The 24,042-nt window shown below is 54.0% G+C and overlaps 1 protein-coding gene across 1 annotated transcript in view; it reads left to right on the forward strand.

Annotated features, from left to right (window-relative positions):
* The first annotated feature begins 1,954 nt into the window (after positions 1–1,954).
* Positions 1,955–24,042, forward strand: part of VWA5B1 (von Willebrand factor A domain containing 5B1) — a 28,954-nt gene continuing 6,866 nt past the window's right edge. Inside the window, exons 1-4 of the mRNA XM_034644962.1 lie at positions 1,955–2,169; positions 18,207–18,371; positions 20,121–20,273; positions 21,563–21,782. Coding sequence (XP_034500853.1) covers positions 18,233–18,371; positions 20,121–20,273; positions 21,563–21,782 — 512 coding nt within the window. The 5' untranslated portion in view covers positions 1,955–2,169; positions 18,207–18,232. The remainder of the gene's footprint in view (positions 2,170–18,206; positions 18,372–20,120; positions 20,274–21,562; positions 21,783–24,042) is intronic.

Here is a 24,042-nt window from a genome sequence, read left to right on the forward strand (position 1 = left end):
GACCCGAGGTGACATCTCTGCTTCTTTCACCCCTTCCTTGTCCCACTGCGTCTGCCCACTGTCCCTGTCCCACCATCAGACTCCACCCTCCTTAGGCAGAGAATCCAGAAAAGGGATAGGTCTTCTGTCCTGGATGTCGCCTGATTGTGGTGAAGGAGGCAGGGTGGAGGGACAGAGTCGGACAGACCTGTACTTGAATTTTGGCTCTCCCACTTTCTGTGTGGCCTTGGGCAAGTTACTTCACCTCTCTGGGCTTGTTTTTTGACATGAGGAGGAACACAGCATTGATCTCCCTGTGTGTAGCACAGAGCAAGCGAGCATGCCCTTCTTCCAGGCCCTGCGTGCACTGCCTGGCACGCAGTAACGGCTTGAAAAGGCCAACGAGGTGTAGTGGAAAGTTCCCAGGCGACAGAGTCTGACAGGCATGAGTTTGAATCCATTCTCATCACCTCCTACCATGTGTCCTTGGGCAAGTGACTCCACTGCTCTGAACTGCAGTGCCCCTACCACGTCGGGATGAAGCCCCTCTTCTCAGGGCGTTCGAAGGCCTAAAGGAGATGTGCAGGTGTAGGACTGCTAACTCTGTCCCGTTCTCCTGGGGCACCTACCTACTCAACCCGGGACTGCTTAGCTCTAGACTCCAAGTTCGGGTTCACAGAGCCACTCGGCAGACCTCTTGCTTCCAGTTCTACTTGTCCTTGATACAATAAGCCTCTGGTTCTCTGGGTGGTCCAACTTTGTACCCCAGAGGCCAGACCTCTAGTCTGATGCCTCCTGGAAACCCAAAAAGCCTAGCAATTTCCCTTGTGGCTTTGGCATGACCAAGGGCAGGAGGTGATGGCTTGGGGCTCTAGGGCTGGATAGGCATGGCCAAAGGTCTCGGCAGATAACCAGCCCATGAGCACAGTATCTAGAGCCGTCTGCTTGGCTGCTTCATGGCCGGGAGGGGGGAGGGTGCATTTCCTGATGGAGCTACAGCTTGGACTTGCTGGGGGACAAGGAGACGTAAAGGGAGCCAGCTCTGCTCTGGCCCCAGGGAGCAGGGCCCCAGGGCCATGGCAGGCCCAGCACAGTGCTGAAGGGCCCGGAGGCAGCCCCCTTCCTTCAAGGAGGGGCTGCCCACATGCCTGTTATCACTGGCCAAGCCCTTCCCATCAGTCCCAGCAGGAATTAGCAAAGGCTGCTAAGTGGCCTCCTGCTTCCTCCAGCGCTCCAGAGGAGGGGAGGCGGGGGGAGGGGGGGCAGCACCAGCAGTGCGAGCATGGGGTGATTGTCATGGTTACGTTCTGACAAAACAGTTGGCTCTGTTTCCTGCCGGCCACCTCAACAGCCCTGGCCATGCGCGCCTCCATCAAGCCAGCCGCCCGGTCGGCGGGCACTGGGCTTGGGCACTGGAGCCCAGCCCTGGGCGCCCCCTCCAGCAACTCCGGGTGCAGGGAGGCAGCTTCTGGGGCTGTGGACAAAGGGAGTATTTGCCCAGACACGTGCTGCTTCTGGGGCAGGTCCAGCGTGTGGGAGGCAGAGGGGCTGGCTGCTGGGCTATCCTGAGTGTGTGTGCGGAAGGGCACGCAGGAGGGTGTAGACATGATGAATTCACGTGCCTCTGTGTGCCGCCGGCTATGCAAGTGCGTGTGTTTGTGTGCGTCAGGATGTGTACGATGTGTGTTTGCACTAGGGGAGGGGGTCAGAAAAAGATGGGGTTCAGGATGTTCCAGCACTAGAAGTGAGAGCTGTAACTACCACATGTTGCTGCTGGAATCCTCCTCCCTCCCTCCCTCCCTCTCCATCCTCTCTCTCTCACCCTCTCGCTCTCCCTCTCACCCTCCCTCTCTCTCTCCCCACTCCTTCCCTCTCTCTCCCTCTCTCTGGAGCTGTCTAGTTCTCTCTTCTTTTCTGTGTGTGATTCTCTCTGCATCTCCTTCTCTCTGTGTCTCTCTCTTCTCTGTCTCTGCCTCCCTCCTACCCTCCCCCATCCCAGCCACCTGTTTCCCCCATCTCCAGGTCCCCGTCGTCTCTTGTCTGTCCTCCGGAGCCCTGGGGCTGCCAGGAGCTCTGCAGGCTGTCCGTCCCTGGCTGCCTGGCTCGTGCCTGCTGCCCTCCAGGTGCCCGGCGTGTGACTGTCCCCTTAGCCACCAGCTGAGTGCGGCACATGTCCCCCCCTCCTGCCAGGTAAGTGGAGCTCCAGGACCAAGAAGGGGTCCTCTGGTGGTGGGAGGTGGGTGGTGAGGTGGGCCGGCGCGGGGGGACTTGGCTGGAGCGTAGCAGTGGTGTCTGCTAACATGTCAAGCCCTGCTGGAGCCCTGTCATTACATCTCCCGCAGCCCCAACAGTTCCATCTGAGGCGACGCTCCCTCCGCACTGTCGCGCAGTAGCGGAGGCTTGGTGGAGGCTTGGTGGGGTAGAGGCCAGAAGCTTCCCCTCCTCTTCTCCTCCTCCAAGAGCAACAGGCACCTTCCTGTGTCTCTGTTCTGCTCTTCTTTCTTCTTTCTTCCTTCCTTTCTTTCTTCCTTTCTTTTTCTTTCTTCTTTCTTTCTTTCCTTCTTTCTCTTTCTTTCTCTCTCTCTTTCTCGCCTTGTCTTTTTTCTTTTTCTTTCTTTCTAGAAGTCTTTAGACAAAGCAGGGCATTCTTCCTCTCCTCTGCTGGCAAGGAGCCTGATCCCTGGGTTCATTTGTCTGAACCCAGGTAGGTCCCCGGGAACTGGGCAGAAGCTCAGAGGGTGCTGGATGAACTCCTGACCTCCTGCCCAGGGTGGAGGGCAGAGAGCATGGAGGCTCCCTTGGTTAGCTAGGCTTGGAGGTTGCTGAGCACGTGGGTATGTGGTGTATAGGATGTGTGTTGATAAGTGTATGGGGCATGTGTGTGCAGGGGTGTGTCCGTGGAGAGTAGGGAGTGAGCTCCATAAGTTGGTAAGGGGAGGCGGAGCAGTGGTGCATGTATAAGTGTGTTCACGTGTTTAGGGGTACTTGTGTGGGATGCCCTGTGCCTGCAGGGATTTAAGGGTGTGGGGCACATGTGTGTGCTCATGCACGTGAACACATGTGCGTGGACGGATGATTGTGTATTGAACCTGACCCAGAGGTTGCTGGGCAGGATCCCTGAGGCATCACCCAGCTTTGGTTAGCATCCCCCTCCAGGAAGAGTGCTGTTTTCCATCCAGCCTCACACAGCTGGGGATCCAGGGCCCAAGGTGAGATGGGCACTGTGTTCTGATGGGTGGACTGCAGACCCCACTGCTTTTTGGATGTGAGACAGGCCAAGGTTCCCAGCCTTGGGGGATAGGTAACTAGGGGTCTGTGGCCTTGCAGAAAATAGTGTGAGGATCAACCCCAAATCCAGGCCAGACTAATCTCGTAGAGATTCCAGCCATTGGCCATTGGTTTGCTGGGTGGTGGAATGGACTGTTAGTAAAGTCATCCTGACCCAGAGGGAAGAAGAAACAATTCTGTGCGTGTTAGTGTCTCTCACCATATGCCACTCTGAGTGGGCACCTGCAATGGTCCCCTGGCTTCTCCTTCGCCAACAAATGATGTTGACTATGGTTCTGCAGGGGGCTAGCTCCACAGAGAAAGGAGACTCCTGGAGGAGTGGAGAAAGTGGAAGAATCCCACCCAGGGCTCCACGTCAGCTGCTCCTCCAGGACCCTGACCTCAGGGTTCAAGCTGTCCTTTCTGCTGGGTGAGTGCATCCCTTCTAGCACCTCCTGGCTAATTTCCTCCACCTACATGGCCAGGGTAACCAAAGGCCAAGCCAACCTAGATTTCTCATGGTCTCACTAGCGTCCCCCTTCTGGCAATGCCAAGTAGAGGGTCACCATAAACAAAAAAATCAACAGACTTCCCTGCAGGCATTGGGAACAACTCAGTGGGCTCAGTGAACAAAGTGTGGCTGTAGGTCACCAAGGATGAACTCATCCTGTCATCCCATTTAACCTCCTTTAAGAGAACGTGACCACTGGGCACTCCATCGTGAAAACCCTAGCCAGTGCTCTTGGGAGGCAATCACCCAGCAGCATAGCTGACACATGAAGCCTTCTGGAAGAAGGGGCAATCACCCAGCAGCATAGCTGACACATGAAGCCTTCTGGGAGAAGGGGTTGGGATCAGGGGCATTCAGTGTGGGGCTAAGAAGGCTTCCTGGAGAAGGTGGTGTTGGAGTGGGGACTTGGAGGTAGCAATTAGGGGGGTTGTGGATATTTGGATGGACAGAGAGGAGCAAGGGAGGGTTCATATGGACTGGAGGTGTGGGAGTACATGTTGGGAGAGGCAGGAATTCTTTGTTGACAGGCATCAGGTAGGTCAGTGTGAATGAACAGACAAGGTAGGGTGGAAAGAGGGAAAAGATCAACAATCATCCGGGTACTGGATACCTACTTTAGGCCAGGTTCTGTGCTAGGTATTGTGTCGCTGTCCTCAACGAGCTTGCAGTTTCCAATAGGCAGACCAACATTAATCAACTATTTAAAATAGTGCCAAGGAGAAGAGCACTTGGACTTGAGGTCTCCTTGAGCTAGCCAAAAGGAGAATGCAATGGGGTTTCTCTGGACCTAAGGTGCAGGGATGGATACAGGCTGGAGAGACACATTTGTGAGTCAGCTGCTCATATACTGGAACAAGGCAGGGGTCAACCACTTTGGGACAGCAGAGGTGGCCTGAGATGGGCCCTTGTGGAATGTTTGCCTCCATGCCCAGTCACTTGCCTCATGGAAGGATGAGTCTGCAAAAGAGACAGAGAAGGGGCTGCCAGAGGGAGGGACCAGTACCTCATGTCTTCCCTGCCCTGTGCTGTCCCCTTGTCAGTGACCTTACCCCTGGTATTTTATTTAATCCCTACATTATAGCTGATGAAGCTGAGTCTTGGAGACCTCCAAGCGCTAGGTTTAAGGTCACCTAGCAAATGGCAGAGCCATTGAACCAGAAATGAAGCAAGGGATACTCCTGAGCACATGCTATGTGCCTGGTGCCAGGACAGAAGAGGAATGAGAAGGGCCTCTATGCCATCCCCTTGGAGATGTTAGAACCATCATGGAGGGGGATGATTATAGCAGGATATGGCTAAGGGGGCTCAGGGGAGGGAGCCTCACACCAGATAAAGAGATCAGAAAAGTCTTCAGGGAAGAGGCAGGACTTGAAAAGGCCCAGAGGACAAGGAGATTTAGAAACTGGTAGATGGGACAATGGTCTCTGGGTGGAGGGAAGTGCATAAGCAAGGACATGAATTTGGGGGCTCATGGGGGTCCAGGGAGGAACAAATGTACTGCTTTGCCAGGAACATAGGGTTAAGAGAAGAGGAATAATATGGGATCAGGCAGCAGAAGTGGATGGGGGGGTGACCATCAGGGAGGCTGAATTTGACATGAAGGAGTCAGGCTTCAGCCAAAGCTACTGGCAATCCTGAAGCGAGGAAGCACTGGTCAAATGGGGACTCCAGGAAGACAAACTGCCGGACCTGAGGATTTTAATTTCACCTCTTGAATAGTCACTAGGATCTGGGGGGATCACAGTCCTCAGTTTGAAACTCTGTGCTAGAATTTTCACTGTGAATGTCCCTGAGTTCCAGGAGATCCTAGTACAGAGCTCTTCTCCCTCTTCCTATAACCACATTAGGGATCACACTGCTGGGCCCAGGACACAACGTGTTTCCTTCCATGGGTGCCATTCTGGGGACAGTGAAGGACCCAGGGTCAGGACAGGTAGCTGGAGTGGATCCTCCCAGTACAGCCTAGAAAGGAGCCATGGGTGAGAGCGGCTGGAGGGCAGGGGATGGGTTCACCTGGTTGGCCATGTATCTCCCCTGTTCCTTGTTCAGATGCCATGCAGGAGTCTCAGTAATCATTATCTGAGACCCCACAGATGTGAGGTTGTAGGTTTAAAAAGAGTCATCTAATAGAAGAACATTAATGAACTGACCACTTAAAAAGTAGTTCCCACCTGAACATCTCTCCTTGCTCAATGCCAGGATCCATCCCTACCCATCACTTAATATCTACATCCATCAGGCTCTCTTTGGGTTTGGGGTGGTGTCAGCAGCTGAACATACAATGCCGAAGGATCACAGAATGAAACTGAAATCTTGTGAAGGTTGTAGGATTTAATGACGCCAACCAAAGGGAACATCGGAGGGCTCTTCAAATCACACAAAAAGTCACAGATGAATTAGAACCCTGAAGAGGTAGACCAGTCAACAAGAGAAGGAAAAATTGGCAACAATGAGTTCATGATAGGAAACTTGAATCGTTACACTGTGACAGTGAAACAAGAAATGAAAAAAAAAAGTCATATCATGCTAGCATTTAATTTTGCACAAAAAATGTATCTCCCCCCAACCCAATCAATAGTTGATTTGTTCTTTGTTCATTGAAAGGGTTAGCACATGGCTGTAATTATAATCTTATTTTGGCCCAATATAAGATTCTATATTCCTAATTTTAGTTTCACTTTTCAAAATAAAATCCCAGTTGGAAACATTTTTTTCACTCACTAGTTCATATGAAATTTTGGCTCCTGTCTTAAGTGGATTCACTCAGAATGGTCTTGTTCTGGACCAATTATTGGGGGAATACGGAGGTCATTCATTCATTTACTCAACATTTAATGAGCACCTGCTGATTGCTGGACACTCTTCTAAGCACTAGGGAAGCAATTGTCAACAAAATATACAAAATCTCTGCCTTCACGGAGCTTAAATTCTAGTGGACTCATTGGCCAAGCGCCCCTCCCCCACCTCTTACTCCCTTCTCAATATTGTGGTTTCTGTCCCTGGACCGTCATCTTTGCTCAGAGACCCAAACATTCTTGGCTCTCCCTGCCAAGTTATATTAGGTTGTGCTGCAGTAAAAAGCAGCAACGTTATCATTCTTACTCCTGCTGCACAACCAAAGTGGGTCATGTATGTTGTCACATAACACAGTCTCTCTTAGGTCCAGGACAACAGAGGCTCCTCATGGACACATGTCCCCATGATCACAGTGACAGGGAATAAGACATGGCCAAGTACACAGCAGCTTTGGAAGTTTCCTCCTGGAAGTGACACACCTCACTTCCTCTCAATTCATTGGCTGAAGCAAGACACACATTCACACCTTCTAGGGGACAGCCTGCCAAGTGCCCAGAGGAGAAATGGAAAGGGCTGCTCAACAGTGTGAAGATCACACGTGGGCTTCTTCGAGACAGGGGCATCACAGTCTTTATGAGGATGCAGACATAATTCTTGCTGTGTCCTTACATGTTGGGGAGAGAGAGGGCTCTGGTTTCGTCCTCTTTTCATATAATCTCATTGTGAGGTTCCACCCTCGTGGTTTCATCTACATTGCCTCCCAAAGGCCATCTCCAAATACCATCATGGTGGGGGCTAGTGCTTCCACATATGAATTTGCAGGGACACAGACTTTCAGCCCATAGCATGGAGAACACTCTGCTGTAGGAGCTCCAATTCTCCTGCATCCTTCCCCCACTGAGCCTCAGTCCCCAATCCTTAAAAAGGGTATAATAATCTTTATTTTGCCCCAAGTCATAGAGCTCCGATTAATTCATGGATGTGCAAGTATATTACAAATCGCTCCATATGAGGCACGGATGTTCATCATTCACACTTTCATGGCACAGTGGTAGACGGGAAAGGGTAAGTTGGGCAGAGACTAGAACCCCCTCACTACTTTAAATTCCATCATTTTCAACTCTTTGAAACTTGAAGTCTTTTCTAAGAGATTCCTCAAGATTCTGCCGGGAGATGTGATTTGACCGGCTTTGCCCCTCAGCCCATCTTCCCCCACACAGGCCAGAGCTGCCTGCTCACCTCCAAAAGCCAGCCCTCCCTTGTTCACACGGCTTCAGGTCGCCCTGACCCCCTAAGCTGAGTCGTATATACCTGTGCAGATCCGGTCAGCCCTGACTCCAGGCCAGGCACCGTGCTTGGCGCTTCACACACATGGCTTCACCACGTCATGATGATGCTCAAAGCAGGTCTGCTCCTGTGCCCATTTTCCAGATCAGAAAACCGAGGTTTGGAGAGATGAAGTGACTTGCCCTTGTTATTCGGAGGTACAAGTCAGAGCCTGGCTTCCAACCTAACTGTTGGGATTCCAGAGCCTGAGCTCTTGACCCTCAGGCTGGCTGATCAGGGGGCCTCTCCCACGGGCCTCCTCTCTCTGCCTTCTTGCCCCCAGCTGGTTGTCTTCTTGTCTCCGTTGCAGACCACCCCACTTTGTATCTTGGACTCTAAGAGAAGGCTTTTGTTTTGCTCCTGAGCATGGGGGGTATGGTCAGTACGGCTTCTGCAATGGCACAGTGATAGATGCAGAGGCAAGGGAAGGAGACCGCGAGACTTCTAGCCCCACACCTATCACTGACTAGCTTTGTGACCTTGGGCCAGTTTCTTAACCTCTCTTACATTCACCCTGATCATCTGCAGGAAAAAAAAAAGAATGAATGAACGAAAAAAGAAGTGCTATAAGCTTAGGAGGAATCAGTGTGCTAATCCCCATAAACTGCTTAGCACAGTGCCTGATTCAGTGACAGTTTGTTGTAAGTGCTGGGAGCCTCTAAATCCTATCTCCTTAAGCCCGGTTGGCAGTGGGACTCGATGCTGGACCCAGCTCCTTCCACTACCCCCACAGATTCCTTGTTAACCTTCAACTGGCTCTTCAGCAGCTGGAGCCCTCCCGGGAAAAGGGACCCTGCAAAGCCTCTTCTGAGTTTCTCCTGTGCTCTTCCCCCTGAGACCCATTTGAAGAACTCTCTGTGTGTCCACGATGCTCTGTTTGCCTCTTAGCGCAGATGATTTCCCAGCGGGAGTTGCCCAACGAGGTGGACTCTGTAGGAAGACCCATCATTGCTGCTCCAAGTACGGGGAAGGAACGTCAGAGGGTGGGAGCCAGTGTGATGTGGAGCCTGGGGAGTTTGCCCCTGTTGAGGCCAGGGATGGCAGCCTGTGAATAAGGGCAAGTGGGCTCTCGGGTGCCCTGACGGGGCCTTGGTACCTGGATCTGACTAGGAGGCAGAAAGACACAGTTAACAACCTACATTCTGGAGCCAGACGGCTAGGGTTCAAATCCTAAATGCACTACCAGCTTGCTGTGTGACCTTGAGATGTCTTTAACCTCCCTGGGCCTTGGTTTCCTCTGCTATAAAGTGAAGATGATCAGCTTCGTAAGGTCTTTATGGGGCTGAAATGAGATAATCCCTTGGAGAACTCCAGAAACAGTGACGCCTCTGAAAGTAGCCTTAAAGTCAGATATGTGGGCCCCTTAAAATGGGAACCTTCAGATGAGGAACCCATACAGGGCACCGCTCAGACCGGTGAGCGTCCGACTTTTGATTTCCGCTCAGGTCATGATCTCAGGGTTGAGATCGAGCCCCAGGTTGGGCTCTGCGCTCAGTGGGGAGTTTGTTGAAGGTTCTTTCTCTCCCTCTGCCCCTCCCCCTGCTCATGCTCTCTCTCTGTCTCTCAAAAAAGTAAATAAATCTTAGGAAAAAAAAGGTGGGGAACCCATACACATCTGTTCCCTTAGAGCAGCTGGGAGCACTTGATTTCTTCTGGGTGGACCCTGGACTTTCAACTTGGGAGAGAGGACAGCAGATTAATTCTCTAGGCCCATCTCTTCATGTTGTCAGATAAAGATGTCAAGACCGGGTCAGGGTTGGGAGGTGACCCTCACCAGGTCACTGCGATAAGTATGGAGGGCCTTGTGGTTAACAGCTCAATCTCTGAAGCCAGAGTCCAAATCCCAGCTCCATCACTTATGAGCGTATCACCTTGAGCAAGGGATGCAAACACTCTGAGCCTCAGTTTCTTCATCTGCAAAATGGGGATAACAGACCTGCCTCCTTCGTAGGGTTCTCCTGAGGGTTCTTGGAGCTAATGCATGAAAGGCACTTAGAATAATGCCCAGCAGGGGCGCCTGGGTGGCACAGTCGTTAAGCGTCTGCCTTCGGCTCAGGGCGGCGCAGGGCGTGATCCTGGTGTTTATGGGATCGAGCCCCACATCAGGTTCCTCTGCTATGAGCCTGCTTCTTCCTCTCCCACTCCCCCTGCTTGTGTTCCCTCTCTCTCTGGCTGTCTCTCTCTGTCAAATAAATAAATAAATAAATCTTAAAAAAGAAAAAAGAATAATGCCCAGCAGATATTAATTACTCGACATATGTCAGCTGCTATTACTTTTTTTTTAAGATCTCATTTATTTATTTATTTTTGCGGCGGGCGGGGGAGAAGGGCAGGAGAGAATCTCAAGCAGACTCCGTGTTGAGAACAGAGCCGGATGCAGGGCTCACCACCCTGAGATCATGACCTGCTCCGAAATCAAGAGTCGGATGCTTAACCAACTGAGCCACCCAGGCACCCCTAGCTGTTACTACTTTTAAAGCTCTTTCAGCCACTCTTCTATGTGCTGGGGAACATAACAGGGAAGAAGAAACCTTCGGTCCCTACCCCCCAGGGCAAGGTGGACAAAGACAGACAGTAAGCCAGCCACCCACCCGTCTTTGCGTCCCGCCAGGTGCACTGAGTGTGAGATCCAAACGGTGGGCCCTGGTAGTGTGTGTGACAGCAGGGTCCCAGGCTGGGGCCCATATGGAGTGGTCGGCAGAGCTGGCACTCAGGCCTGGGGACCTTGTCTCTTTGTCCAGTGCCCTCAGCCCACGCAGCCTGTCTGTGCCATCAGAGGGGACAGCAGGTGCGGGGGAGTAGCCTCGCGGGGTGGCGAAAACCTCCCTGGGACTTCAGAGGAAGTTAAGGCAATGAATCTATGCTTCAGCCAACACCCAGGACAGGTGCTGTAGGAAAGGGGGTCCCTAGGGTGGCTGGACGGCAAGTCTGGGGGCTACAGGTGTCCATGACCACCATGGGGAAATGCCAAAAACACAGGTACTCAGATGTGGCTGGAGTTGGTGGGAGAGCAAGACCAGGAAGAAATCCCAGAGAGGAAAGGAAATGAAAGCCTTGCCAACATGCATTTAGGAGGAGGCCCTGAGGTAAGCAAGCCCTCTAGACGCAGTGTCTCACTTGCAGTCTTTGCAAGAGCCTGGGGGTAGGGGTACACTGCCACCTGACATGCCCGTTATACAGAGGGCGAAACTGAGTTTCAAAGAAGTTGCTGTGAGTAACAATGGGCAAGAAAGAGGAAAGACAGTTTCCCGAAGCAGCAAATAGCTTCCTAGCCTGTCATTCTACCACTTCCAAGTGTTTGGGGAAGGCACAGTACAAGGGTGTCTCTTCAATTTCCAAGGGGCAACACCCCCACCATGCAAGAGATCAGTTCTAGAAGGCAAAGGACTGCGGGGCCGGGGGCGGGGTTTTGAAACAGCCCTTCCTCGGTGCCATCCTCCTGTGAACTCCTCAGCGCCCCGGGCAGGCCTGGACAAGGCTAAAGCCAGGGACGACCCTTTAGTCCGTTTCCTGGGGCCACGGGGCTGCTGGCGGCTCAGCACAGGGGGCTCACCTTGCACGTGTGGCCCTGGAAAGATGGGTGGAAACTGCATTGTGTCAGTGGAGTCCAATTTTCCCAGTGATGGAGTGGCTCGTTTCTGAATGACCCTCAGTGGGCAGAGAATGCAACGCCAGAGACCTCACGGGGCCCCCAGGAAACAGGCCCATTTCTGTGCACCTGCCAGCCAGCACCGCCCGCAAGGATTCACACACCTTCTCAATGGTGGACAACAGAGACTCTTTTCAGAAACCCGACAGAACCTCACCAAGGGATTGGAGGACGTGCATTTTATGATGTGGTTATGCCTCTTCCTCCCTCCTGCAGCAGGCCCAGACACAGCCTCTTAGCTGGAAGCTTCTGCCGCCACTGTGGGCGGCTTGGGCCTCAGCCACCTGCAGTGCTGGCTGACCCGGACACCCGGACTGGCCGGACTCCAGGTCTCTCTCGGCAGCGCAGGCACACCAAGCACTGAGCAGCCTGGACCTCTTCCTGCCTGATTACCGCCCAATTCCCCACCCCAGAAGAAGACTACATCTGTCCCTGGGATGGAATCCTACAGGCTTTGGGCTGAAATCAAGAGATGTCTCGCATTGTTAGCTGCTTTAAATGAACCGCTAGCCAAGGCCTATTCCCACCCCTGATAGATTCCATCCTGTTCATTTATTCATTCATTCCCTCGCTCATTCAATCACTGGGCAAATGGAGCACCTGCCAGCATCCATTCAGGCCATCGGTGAGCACTGACTATGGGCCAGACAATGGGGGGGACAGTCCTCGCCTGGAGCGCCAGGAGCTGACAGGACACAAGGGGACAGGGCACAAGGCCTCGGGGCAGAGTCCTTGTCCATCGTGCTCGCCTCTGGGGCCCAGGCCCAGCACAGTTCTGGTACATGGGAGGCACTCCATCTATATCTGCTGAAGGGACAGCACACGGCCGATGAGAGAGTGGGCTTGCCAACGGTGCTAGTGGGGGCAGTCATGATGCCAAGAAGACTTCATGGAGGTGGTGGCATTTGACCTGGGCCTTAAAGGATGGGTGAGCCCTCCTCTGGGGAGCAGGGTTGGGGTGGGAACGGCCTTCCGGGCAGAGCCAGTAGCATCAGAAGAGATGTGGAAGCAGGAAAATCAGGCTTGTTTAGAGGAAGAGCAAGTGGTTTTGACTGGTTGGAGTACAGGGTAGATGGGGCAGGGGTCGGAGGGTTCAGAAGCATGGATGTGGGCCTAAGGTGGGGGCATGGAGAGAAGGAGACCAGAATGTGAGAACCCCAGAATTCTAGAAGCTTAGGACAATCAGCCAGGCCTGAGAACCCATTGACTCTGCCCCTACTTTGAAGGGAGTGTTGGTGCTGCTCTGTGTGTGGGGCGGTCCTTGAAGGACAGGCTCCCAGTGGGGGCATGAAAGCATGGACTTTCTAAACAGCTGGTGACAGGGAAAAGGATGAGGACCCCCAGCCCAAGGTGAGTGGGCAGGGGTCAAGGCCAGAATTGCCTGGTGGGCTCACAGTCTACATCTGGCCCAGGCCTGGCTGAGCCCACTGAGCTGAGGAGCCCTGGGCTTGTGGGCACAGTCTGGGGGCATCTGGCCAGGGGAAAGGGGAGAGGTCTCTAGAATGGCTTTCCAAGTGGGGAAAGGAGGGCCGCCAGGCTGTCTCTGGGACAAAAAGTGAACTGGGGCGGAGAGGGGATAGGGCCCATTTCAGTAGCAAGGCCAGAATCAGAGGGCTTACTGAGGTGGGCTCTTGGGCAGGGACCTTCCCAGCTTCCCAAGGATCTTCCCAGCTGTGCCAACTCGGCACCTGTGCAAGCCCACTCAACCCAGGAAGGGGCCCTGCAGGGAGGGTCTACGGGAAAAGACATGGAAGAGAAGCCTCCAGCCCCATCAGGACCCACTAGCTTCCTGCCCACTCTCTTGCAAGCATTCTGTCCTTTATCCATCCAGCTTCTAAGGAGGTGGGCACTGTCGTGGTCCCATTTTACAGATGTGAAAGCTAAGGCACAAAGAGGTTAAGTAGCTTGCTCCTGGTCTGTTCAGGGCACAGTGAAAAGATCTGGAACAAAGTGACCATGCAGAACATAGCAGGAGGTGGTGACATGGACAGAGATGGGGAGCCAAGGAGGATGAGCCTTGAATGCCATGCTGAGGGTTTAACCTGTCCCAACAGACAAGCGCAATGCGGAGCCATGACGCTCAGGGTAAAGGAGGCTGGTGTGTGTGTGTGTGTGTGTGTGTGTGTGTGTGTGTGTGTGTGTGTGTATACGTGCCTGAGGTGACAGAGTGAACTGGAAAGAACACAGCCTGGAAGTTGAAGGACCAAGTCAGACATGGTAGAGGTGGTCCCGGGCAGAGTAAGGAGGCAGCAGCAGTGGAAATGGAGAGACAAAGAGGACGTCAAGAGAGCGCCTGGGCGGAAATGTTACAGCGCGGGGAGCAGATTAAGCAGGAGGCAGGGCAGCCACACAGCAAAGCAAGCACACGGGCTCTGTGATCCTTCTGCTCGGGTCCAGCTTCCAGCCCCGTTCCCTACTGGCTGTGTGACCTTGGACAGTCTACCTCACCTCCCTGAGCTTGGTGTTTTCAGCTATAAGACAGGGATTCTGGGAGTACCTACGCCGGAGGGCTGTTGCCAAACTTTACAGATAAAGCCCGTGGAATGACGTTTCGTTCATTCAAAAGCAAATCTTTATTGAGCATCTACCAGAGCCGGGCATTACTGTCTCGGTAGTGGGTATAGCAGCGAAGGAGCTGAAAACAACCCCTGCGTCCCCGTTGGGGATGACACTCTGGAGAGTTGGGGAGACACGTCAAACCAGAATATTTAGTATGCCAGACGGTGACAAGTGCTTCGGAGAAATCCAGGAAAGAGGGCTCGGAAGTGCTGAGAGTTGGTGATTTTTAGAGCGACCTGTGTGACTGAGAGAGTGGTCTCGGAGATGGAGCGCTCAGGGCTGGCGTCCCAAGCTGAGCTAGAGTGGGAGCAAAGGTTTCGGGGGGTGGGGGCAGGGAGTGAGGGATAAAAGAGCAGGGAGTTGGACGCACCACGCTATGGATGCTGAAGTCACCAGGTTGATGGCAGGGCTGGGGAGCAGAGGACGGTGGGAACCAGGTGCCAAGTGTTTGCTGCAAGAAGGGTGGAACCAGGACCTTGGGAATGGCAAGCAATGCAGGGGGGGCATCACCAAAGGGCATCACCCCCATAGCCCCCCCACCGAATCACCACCACAGAGAAGGGGTTTTATAGGCAGATTAAAAAAATGGTGATCTTGGAGCAGCAGCTGAGACCAAGGAGGGCACCTGTCCCACCTCCCGACTCTGAGGGGAGACAAGGAGTCAGCAGCTCTTCCCTGTCTGGGGCTGCAGGGGAACCAGGTCCTTGGACAGGGACTCGGAGAGGAGCCCGCTGGCTCCCACGTGGCTACAGAAGGCCCAGCGGGAGCCTCGGGAGCTGGGGGCGGCCGGAGGCTGGCCCAGGCACACAGAATCACAGCATCCCCTGTGGACGGACCGTCTGTTAGAAGATGCTGGGACCCTGGTGCATTTGGGGCCTTGACATGAACACTGAGATGAGAGCCTAATGGATTTAGCATCAACATTTTCCCGGAGGAGCTGCCCTGGTGGTCAGAGGACATCTCTCCCTCAGCCGGGTGAATGAGGAACCCAGAAACTGCCAGCCTGGTGTTATAATTGCATATTCATTCAATCATTCATTCATTCATTCCACTGTATAAATATTTATTGAGCACCTAATACGTGCCAGGCACTGTACTGGGTACTTTTAAACATTATTCAATGTGATCTTCATGGTGCTGATGAGGTGGGAGCCAGCGGCCCCTCCGTTCACCCAGTTTTGCAGACGAGGGAGCTGGCATCCAGGGACTAAAGGGCACCCACTTGGGGGAGTGAAGCATCAGGGAGGCACCAGGACTCACCGCTAGGTTTGTCCGGCTCCAGCGAGGCCTGCCCGAAGGACAGGGATCACGGGCAATTTGCAGGTTTTAGACCATCAAGAAGAGTCTTGGTTTCCTCAGTCTCCCCGGGAACCTGGGTGTTTCCTAAGCCCTGGCGGCTGCTCGATAACCAAACTGGGATTATTGAGGGAGGACACCCAGCATTATTGGCTCTGGTTTCTACCTCTCACAGGGCTGGCCCTGGGCTGCTTCAGGGGAAAGCCCTACACAAGCACCCCCTCTGTCCTTCTGCGCCCCCCCAAACTCGTGTGCAAGACCGAATATATCTCTCTTTGGGCCTCAATGTCCTCATCTGCAAAACAGAGACACACCTTATAGGGCGGTTGTGAGGATTCAGTGAAATAATACAGCATCCTAGCACATTCCAAGTTCAATACATTCCAGCTGCTCTTACCACTCCTCCCCCACGCTCCTTCTTCGCTGCCAGATAGGTTGCAAACTCCTTGAGGACAGAGTGGCCTCTTGTCTTCCTGCCCCCAAGGGTGAATTCAGGGCTTGGAATACAGTAAGTGCTTATCAGTGCTGCATGAATGGATGAAAAATACGCATTGTTTAGGCCCCAAAGAATTTCAAGTTGACTCTTCCCAAGAAGGGAAGGTACTGATATTGTTAAAAGGTCGATTCTGAGTGAGTCTGCCCCTGTGTTATCTGACATCATTCATCCAAGCCCCACTTCCCAGACGAGCCCACACCCTGCCCCACTTTCTGGGCCAAGACCTCTCCCCTACTTCCTGGGCAAGGTGCCCATGGGGTAGGCCCCAGGGACGGTGTGGGAAGATGCCCCTGGCCAAACTCCATCCCACAATGGATGAAGATAAAGGCCAAGTTGGCCACACATCTGGGTGTTGGTTCCCTGAAGCTGTGCTCCTCAGTCAGCATGGCGGCCAGCAGTGACCCAGGCTGAGGAGGAGGGGGAAGGAGGGAGGGTGGTTGGTCGTGGAGGTGGCTCAGGAAATGAACTCTGCCGTTTGGTTCTGCCCCCCTTGGGCTTTGCTCGGCCACCAGGACAGAGAACACTCCTGGGAGGAGGCGGCTGGGGATGCAGCAGCCCCCTCCTGGATCCTTATCTGCTTCCTGCTGTCAGTCAGCCCAGCCAGATAAGGCCGGGCTGCTGCAAGCCGTCTGGGCCGGAGCCGCAAGGGAGAACACGATTAAAGACCGGGCTGCCTGGCAGGACGCGTGGGAGTGCCGGAGGATCCCAGCAGGGGCACGAGGAGGACTGGAGGGGATGAGGTCCCTTCTTTGAGAAAAGGCAGGGTAATAAGCATGCATGGAACAGCCTTGCAAATCAAAGCAGCAGCTACCAGCCGGACTAAGGCTCTATAGGGAGGAAAACCCAGAGGGAATCTGACCTCAGATTTGCATTCCCCACCCTTTGACTTCACTTCCCATGCCCACCATACCCTTCAAGCACAGCGAGGACCTGGGGGGGGCGGTCTCAGGAGCCCAATAGACCATGGACACATCCCTGCCCTGGGAAGGGCTCGGTCCTTCACTCGGCAGTGACGACGGTCGTCCATTCCTGTATTCGTTTAACCAGCACTGAGGATACAGCAGGGAACACAGAGACACGGCCCATCCCTCCAGGAGCACACCCTGTACATGGGATGATAGCAGCAAAAGAACTTCACACGACGAACTGCATCTGAGGGAGAGAGCTGGCCCTGCGGGAGGCAGATGAACGGAGGACGCTGGGTCCCAGGGGGTGTGGCTTCCCCACGGGGTGACCCTCGGTTGACACCAAAGGACGAGATGGAGGTTACTAGTTTAAAAGTGGGTCATAGGGTGAGCCTTTCGGGGGTGAATGTCAGGACCAAGGTGGGTGATCCCAGGACATGTTTGAGGAATGGACTGGAAGCTGGGAGAGCCACAAGGGCTGTGTGAGGACGCGGTGACTGACCCGCTAGAGAAGCCAGCAGGCCAGACTACACAGGCCCTCGGCCATCCTAAAGGTTTTGGTCTCTGCCCCAGGAGCTGGGTGGCGGGAGCTGGAGAGCTCTCCAACTGGTGCGTCACTAGGGGGGCCTGGCCACTGAGGAGAGAATGGATGGGAGTTGGGGGGGCAGTAGATTCAAGAGGCCAACTGGGAATCTTGGTCCACATGGACACAGTGGTGGCTGGGACGAGGATGCTGGTGGCGGAGAATGGGTGGGCACCAGGGCATTTGCAGAGATAAATCACAAGCTTTAGCCATTGGACTGCTATGGGGGCTGCGGGGTGAAAAAGAGGTGCCAGGATGACTCCCAGCCTTTTGACCTGCACACCTAGAGGAAGCAGGTGGCTCCTTTCACTTGAGTATCTTTTGGGGGTACTCCTCGCCGCCCTCACAGCCAGTGCTGATGGCGGTAGGTAGATTCCTTCTAGATGCCCTCTGCAATCCGAGGAGGGATGGGGTGCACTATCTCCTCTCCCTCATTCTGCCTAGGGAGCAGAGATGAAGGGACTGACAAAGGGACGGGGTCAGCGCCTGTGTCCCTGGACTCCCATCCCGAGTTCGGGGAGCGTTGTCCTTTCGGGAGAATTCCAGGTTGCCCGTGAACCTCCTTGGGCTCTAACCCTGACTCTGCTCCCTCCCACTGAGTGAACCCAGGCAGGCCACATGTCTTTAGCGCTCAGTTTCTCTGCTGTGAAATGGAAAGTAAGGGAATTCCTACTTCTCTCAGGGATGGTTGAGAGTGAACAGGAGTCACTCCCTGGGAAGAGCGTGGGGAGAACGGGGAGAACAGCATGCTGGCTGCCTGTGGGGGCAGAAGTGGAGGCCTGGGCGGGGAAGGGATGGGGGCACCTCTCCCCACGTTCCGCCCTTCCTGTGTCTTGCAGGTCCTGAAGGCTGAGTAGCCAGCAGGATGCCTGGTCTGCTGAACCAGATCACAGGGGCTGCCCTGCCCCTCACCGCCTCCGATGTCACCTCCTTCGTCAGTGGGTACGCCCTGGGGCTGACTGCCTCTCTCACCTATGGCAACCTGGAAGCCCAGCCCTTCCAAGGTGAGGACCCCTGTTGCAGCTTCCCCAGGGCCCCCCTCCACCGTGTGTAATCCTCACCTTGACACGTACTAGTCGATCCACACAGGGCAAGGCATGCACATTTTCTGAGCCTCAGTTTGCTCATCTGTGAAATAGGCACGGCAGTTCCTCCTCTCAGGCCTCCAAGCCAGTAGCTCATCGGGTCAGGATTTGGGCTCAGCCCCAGCCGGCTGTCCCGCCACTATCTCCATCCCACAAGGCATGCCCACCTGCATCAAATGGCCGGTCCCCCCACTTTCTCAGGGAGCCTCCCAGTAGGAGAGGCATCAACACTCCACAGAGAACCAGGAGCTCCCACGCTTGCCTCTGTGACCTTGGGGAAGCCACTGTCCTCCTCCAGATCAGGACGCTCCTCTGCCCGTCGGGACACCGGGGTTTGCAGGAGGAGCCGATGAGGTAATGCGCGAGCAAGGACAGCGTGGCATGAAAAGCAGTGTGAGACGATGAATCATCAGTGCGGGGCAGGCGAGAGCGTGCAGGACGCTGGCCGGCAGAAGTCTGTAAATCAATCGCCTCTCTTCCCACTTCAGGAAGGGGGGCACAGGAAGGCTGGCCAGGAGGGGCTGTGTAAAGGCTTACTATGGCTAGGATTCCTCCTCATCCACAGTGAGGGAGGCCTCCTAACCCCCAGACTTCATGTCTTGGGGTACCACCCTCTGTCCCAACCATCTCGGTTCCCAAAGGAACCTGCAGGGAAACTGACTTTTCCTCAGAAAACTTCTGGGCTGAGAAGACCACCCTGGTGGTCTGTTCAAGAAAATCTCCAGGGGGCGACTTAAAATGGAACTTGCTAGGGGCCCAGGAGACTAAAGGACTGGCTATCATGGGGACAGTCCTTAGGCTTTCCACGTTCAGGGAGAGCCAGTCTCCCCATTTTGTAGATAAGGAGGCTGAGGCTGGGAGGGTCGGGAGCCGGGGTCTATGGAGGGCTCCCGTGGGCCAGGCATTGTGCTGCCCCAGGGTTCATGCGCGCATCAAACGAGATCCTACCTCCGTCCCTCGAGAGTGGCCCCCAAGCCATGGGCATCACTCAGGAGCTGAGTGGAAATGCAGAATCTCAGAATTTGTCCCGAAACTACTGAATCAGAATCTGCATTTTAACAAGACCCACCCCCCACCCAAGTGACGCATGTGCTCTTAGTGTCTGAGAAGCACAAAGGTATAAAAACACAGGGCACACAGCTAAATCATGGTGGCTACTTTTTCCAGTTTTGCGACAAGCCCATGAGTTTGGCTCTATCGGGCCCATTTTACAGATGGGGCTGCGAGGCTTCAAGAAGCTGGGTGTCATATTCACGGTCACCAGGCTAGGAGGGGTGGCAGGGACTGGATTAGAGCCTTCGTCTATCTCCTCCGGTGCCCCAGCTCCTTGGCACATAGAACAAGTCACATAAAAACCCAGATTTCCACGGTCTCTTGAAAACTCAGAAGCCCTGGCCACGTGGGTCTCACATGCTAATGAAGTAAGTGCTAGCTGGGACACAGGAGCAGCTGCGCCTTTGCCAGCTGCCCCACTGCTCCCACAATGCCTCTGGTGCCCTTACCTGACCAGCCCCAGAGCCACGAGGTCCCCGCTGGAGCCCCCCAGCGTCCTCTAAGTGGCAGTGAGTACCATCCATCGATCTGGCGAAAGACTTGGCTTCCCTCCCAGGGGTGGGGTGTGCAGGGTGCGGCTGGGGCACCCCGTGATGCTGGGCCCTTCCCCTGCAGGCCTCTTCGTGTACCCACTGGATGAATATACCACAGTGATCGGCTTTGAGGCAGTCATTGCCGACCGCATCGTGACAGTACAGATCAAGGACAAAGCCAAGATGGAGAGCACCCACTTTGAGGGTACCCGCATCCGAGGCACCACTGTCACAGGTGAGGAGGACAGAAGGGCTGTGGCAGGGCCCGGGCCCGTCTGGGGTCTCGAGCAGACTGGAAGGACAGCAGTGGGGTAGGGTAGAGAGAGCACTACACCAGGAGTCAGGAATCCTGTGTGACCTCAGGCCAATCATTCAACCTCTCTGAACCTCGTTTCTGCTCTCCCCTCAAGATCGTGGTGAAGATCAGAGGCAACAACCCCATGAGCTGTTGCCTCTTCCTCTCTCGATAGCATGTCCGTTGAGCTCAGAGGCTGTGGAATGAATCACATTAGGGCTTGACTCCCCATCCTGTTGCTTGCCAGTAGTATGAGCTTAAATAAAAAATTAAACTTCATCCATAAAACGGAACAAATAATTGTATACACCCAAAGCTCAACAGAGACGTGGTTGTGGAGATGACAGTCTCTGATACAGAGGAAGGACTTAAATTATGGCTACTGGGCCCACTCTTGAGTCAACTGAGGCACAGAGAGGGTGAGTGACTGGCCCAAGTTCACACAGCACATTAGTGACAGTCAGGGTTTGAATTCAGACCAAGTATCTTGTGACGTAAGAGATTCTTACCATTGGGTCTGTGATCGAATGCAGTTTGTTTACCTGGTCGTCAAGACATTCGAGAATCCTTTAATGAGCACCCAGCATGTGTAAGATACCAAGTTGCCTTCAAGTTGTTACAGCTGCTCACAGGCTGAAAGAACAGCTAGGACACACTTCTTCGGGGTAACCGCAACAGGAGGTGGGAGGAGGGAGTGGCTCTGGCAGAAGAGGTCTGGATAATGTCAGAGGAGGGAGAGAGGGGCCGAGGGGGCATCAGGGAGGCTTTCATGGAGCACTTGGTGGCTGGGTGATGCTGGCTAAGCAGGGGTGAGGAAATGGGCCTCTCAGACAACAGGAGAGAAATGAACAAAAACGCTTGCCCCAAAGCTGGGAGGGTGCTTGAATGCGATTCTTTCAGGGGGAGCAGAGTCTGGGAAGAAACGGGGATGTGACTTCTGCCCGGGTTTTGCAGGTCCCAGCCTCCCACTCCCAGCAGGGTGCAATGGAAAGTGGAGATCTCTGTGGGTTCAGACCCCAGTTCAACGAGTCAGTTATTCGCTGAGTGACTTGGGCAAGTTGCACCCTCACGCTAAGCCTCAGTTTTCCCATCAGCAAAAGGGGCTCGCAAACCTACCACCCTTACAGGGAACTAGAGGTAACACATGCATAGCTGCTGACTCCAGGCCTGTCGCTTAGGGAACACTCTGCAGGAGGGGATTTCTGTCACCCCTCCTTCCTGCACACCAGGGAAGGTGGCTTTGGATGAGGATTTGGAGCGGATCCTGTTCGTAGTCAACCTGGGGACCATCGCCCCCATGGAGAACGTCACTGTCTTTGTCAGCACCTCCTCGGAGCTCCCGACGCTGCCCAGCGGGGCTGTGCGGGTCCTGCTGCCTGCCGTCTGCGCCCCGACCGTGCCCCAGTGCTGCACCAAGAGCATCGGCCCCACCACCCAGCAGACCCAAGGGTAAGGAGCCCCAGCCCGGACCAGGGGTAGAGCCTTGGGGGCCGCAGGGAGTCCGTTGGAGGAAGGCAGGGGAGTGAGGGGTGGGAGAGGTAGGGAGAAGAAGGCGGGGCTCAGTGCTAAAGCGGCCACCATCCAAATAATCGCTCCCCTCCGCTCACATTCAGAGCACTCAGAATCTCCCTGAAATGCCCCCGTCGCTATGGGCCAGAAGCTCTGGTATTTGGATAGCTTGGGATTAGAATTTCCAGGCTTTATTTTATACTGCACACAGGAGGTATTTTCTGAGCACCTACTAGACGCTAGGCACGGAGCTGGGTATTAGGGATACAGAGGGCACCAAACCAAGATGGCTCCTTCCTGTTTGGAACTTGGTGGGAGAGATCATGATCCAATAAGAACAGTACTGATGTGTAGGTAATTGTTTCTGGGTTTGCCTGCATAATTAATGACGTGAAAAGCTCCCTGAAGGAGAAGTTCATTGGGCTGGCAGTATAAAAGAGGGACCCACCCTGCAGGCCCAGGGGCCAGGCCAGGCTGCTCTGGGAGTGGGAGCTGGGCAAGGACCGGGAGGTGTTCATAGAGAGGAACGTTCCCACAGATAAGAACAGCAGTGGCAAAGGCCCTGAGGTAGCAAGGACAGGACTCCAGAGAGAAACCAAAGCAGGGCGACAGGAGACAAGGCTGTAGACACAAGGGACACCCTGTGGCCTTGGCCAACTTCAGATCTCTCCCAAAGCAACAAAAAGCCATTACAAGGTGTTTCAGCAAGGTGGGGCTGGGGACACTGCAAGCCCAAGGCAGGACAGTTTCTCTCTGCTGCCCTCGAGCGGTAGGCAGAAAAAGAAGGTGGGTCCCAGCCTGAAGCCCCTGCTGCTGAAATTGGGTCTCCTCCCTTTTCCCCACCTGAGGACTGAGGAGGGCGAGCATTTCCCGTTAAGGGAGAGAGGAGGCCCTTCTTACTCGTTGCGTTCACATGTCTTTTGAGGTCTTGTATTTTATCATTCATGGGTGAATTTTTAAAATCTATTCCAGAGTGTCTTTGCACCATTTTGACATAAAAATAACACTCACAATTAATGTCCAGTTAAACTACTTAACTTCCGCAACCCAAGCCCTGTCTCAAGCCTTTGAACCAAGCTGAAATCCAGGACGGTGCACCTTGTATACCCAGGAGTTTCATACACACCTTAGTAGGGTTCTGGGGACAGCCGGAAACACAGAAGACAGTGTCAGCAAACTTCTGGTTGCTACCGCTAAAATGCTGGCCTCAGGCCGAGCTGGGGGGAGGGTTATTGCAGCTTCCCATGTGGAGTCAGCCTGGAGGGCACTCCTTGGTAATTACCTGAACAGTAATTAAACACCTACTGTGTACCAGGCATGGTTCTGGGTGCTGGGAATACAGCAGTAAACCAGACAGACAAGGTCCCTGCCCTCGTGGGGCTGGCATTCTGATGGGGGTAGGGGACATGGGGACAGACAATAAAGAGATAAGCCCATAATGTGTAATACCTTGGGTGAGTTCTATGAAACTAAATGTTTCATAGCATAGAGACTAGAGGGGGATAGATAGATAAATAGGGTGCTATTTTAGCAGGAATAGATGGTTTAAGCAACATTTGAAGCCTGATCTGAAGAGAGGGAGGAAGGAAATATACTGGAGGAAGAACATTCTGGGCAGAGTGCAGAGCAGGTGGTAAGTGCAAAGGCCCTGAGGCCGCAGCAGACATGGTGTGCTGGAGGAAAAGCGGGAAGGCTAATATGGCTGTAGCAGCATGGGAGCAGGAAAGAGAGAGGTCAGAGGGATGATGGGGAGTCCGATGATAGGATCTTGAAGCCTAGGGTGAGGACACCTGTTGGCACAGCAGAGAAGCTGGCAGCACAAGCCAGTGTCAGACCAGGAACATCAGACGCACGTGGTGTATTGTCAGATTTGCTTTCTAGGCTGGAAAGTTTCCACCAGAGTCTCCCTCTCTCCTCCTCCTCTCTAGCACTTGGTGTTACCTAATATTCTTATTTTTTCTTGTGTCACTCTGTCTGAGCCACTTTGAGGTTCATGGGAATTTGTTGCCGGCTTCTCCCGAGAGCACCTGTTTCACTCTGCCTGCCGGAAGGGGCAGGAATAAACATCTCAGGGCCTCCCAGACCTCTTTCCTGGACCCACCAAGGTCTTGAATGTTCCCAGCTCTGGTAGGCCCTGCCTCTTGAACACAGAAGGCTCAGTGGTGCCGATGTCAGCAGGTGCAAAGACAGCACCTACATG

Source organism: Ailuropoda melanoleuca, chromosome 2, assembly GCF_002007445.2.
Source record: "Ailuropoda melanoleuca isolate Jingjing chromosome 2, ASM200744v2, whole genome shotgun sequence".
Taxonomy (NCBI): Eukaryota; Metazoa; Chordata; class Mammalia; order Carnivora; family Ursidae; genus Ailuropoda; species Ailuropoda melanoleuca.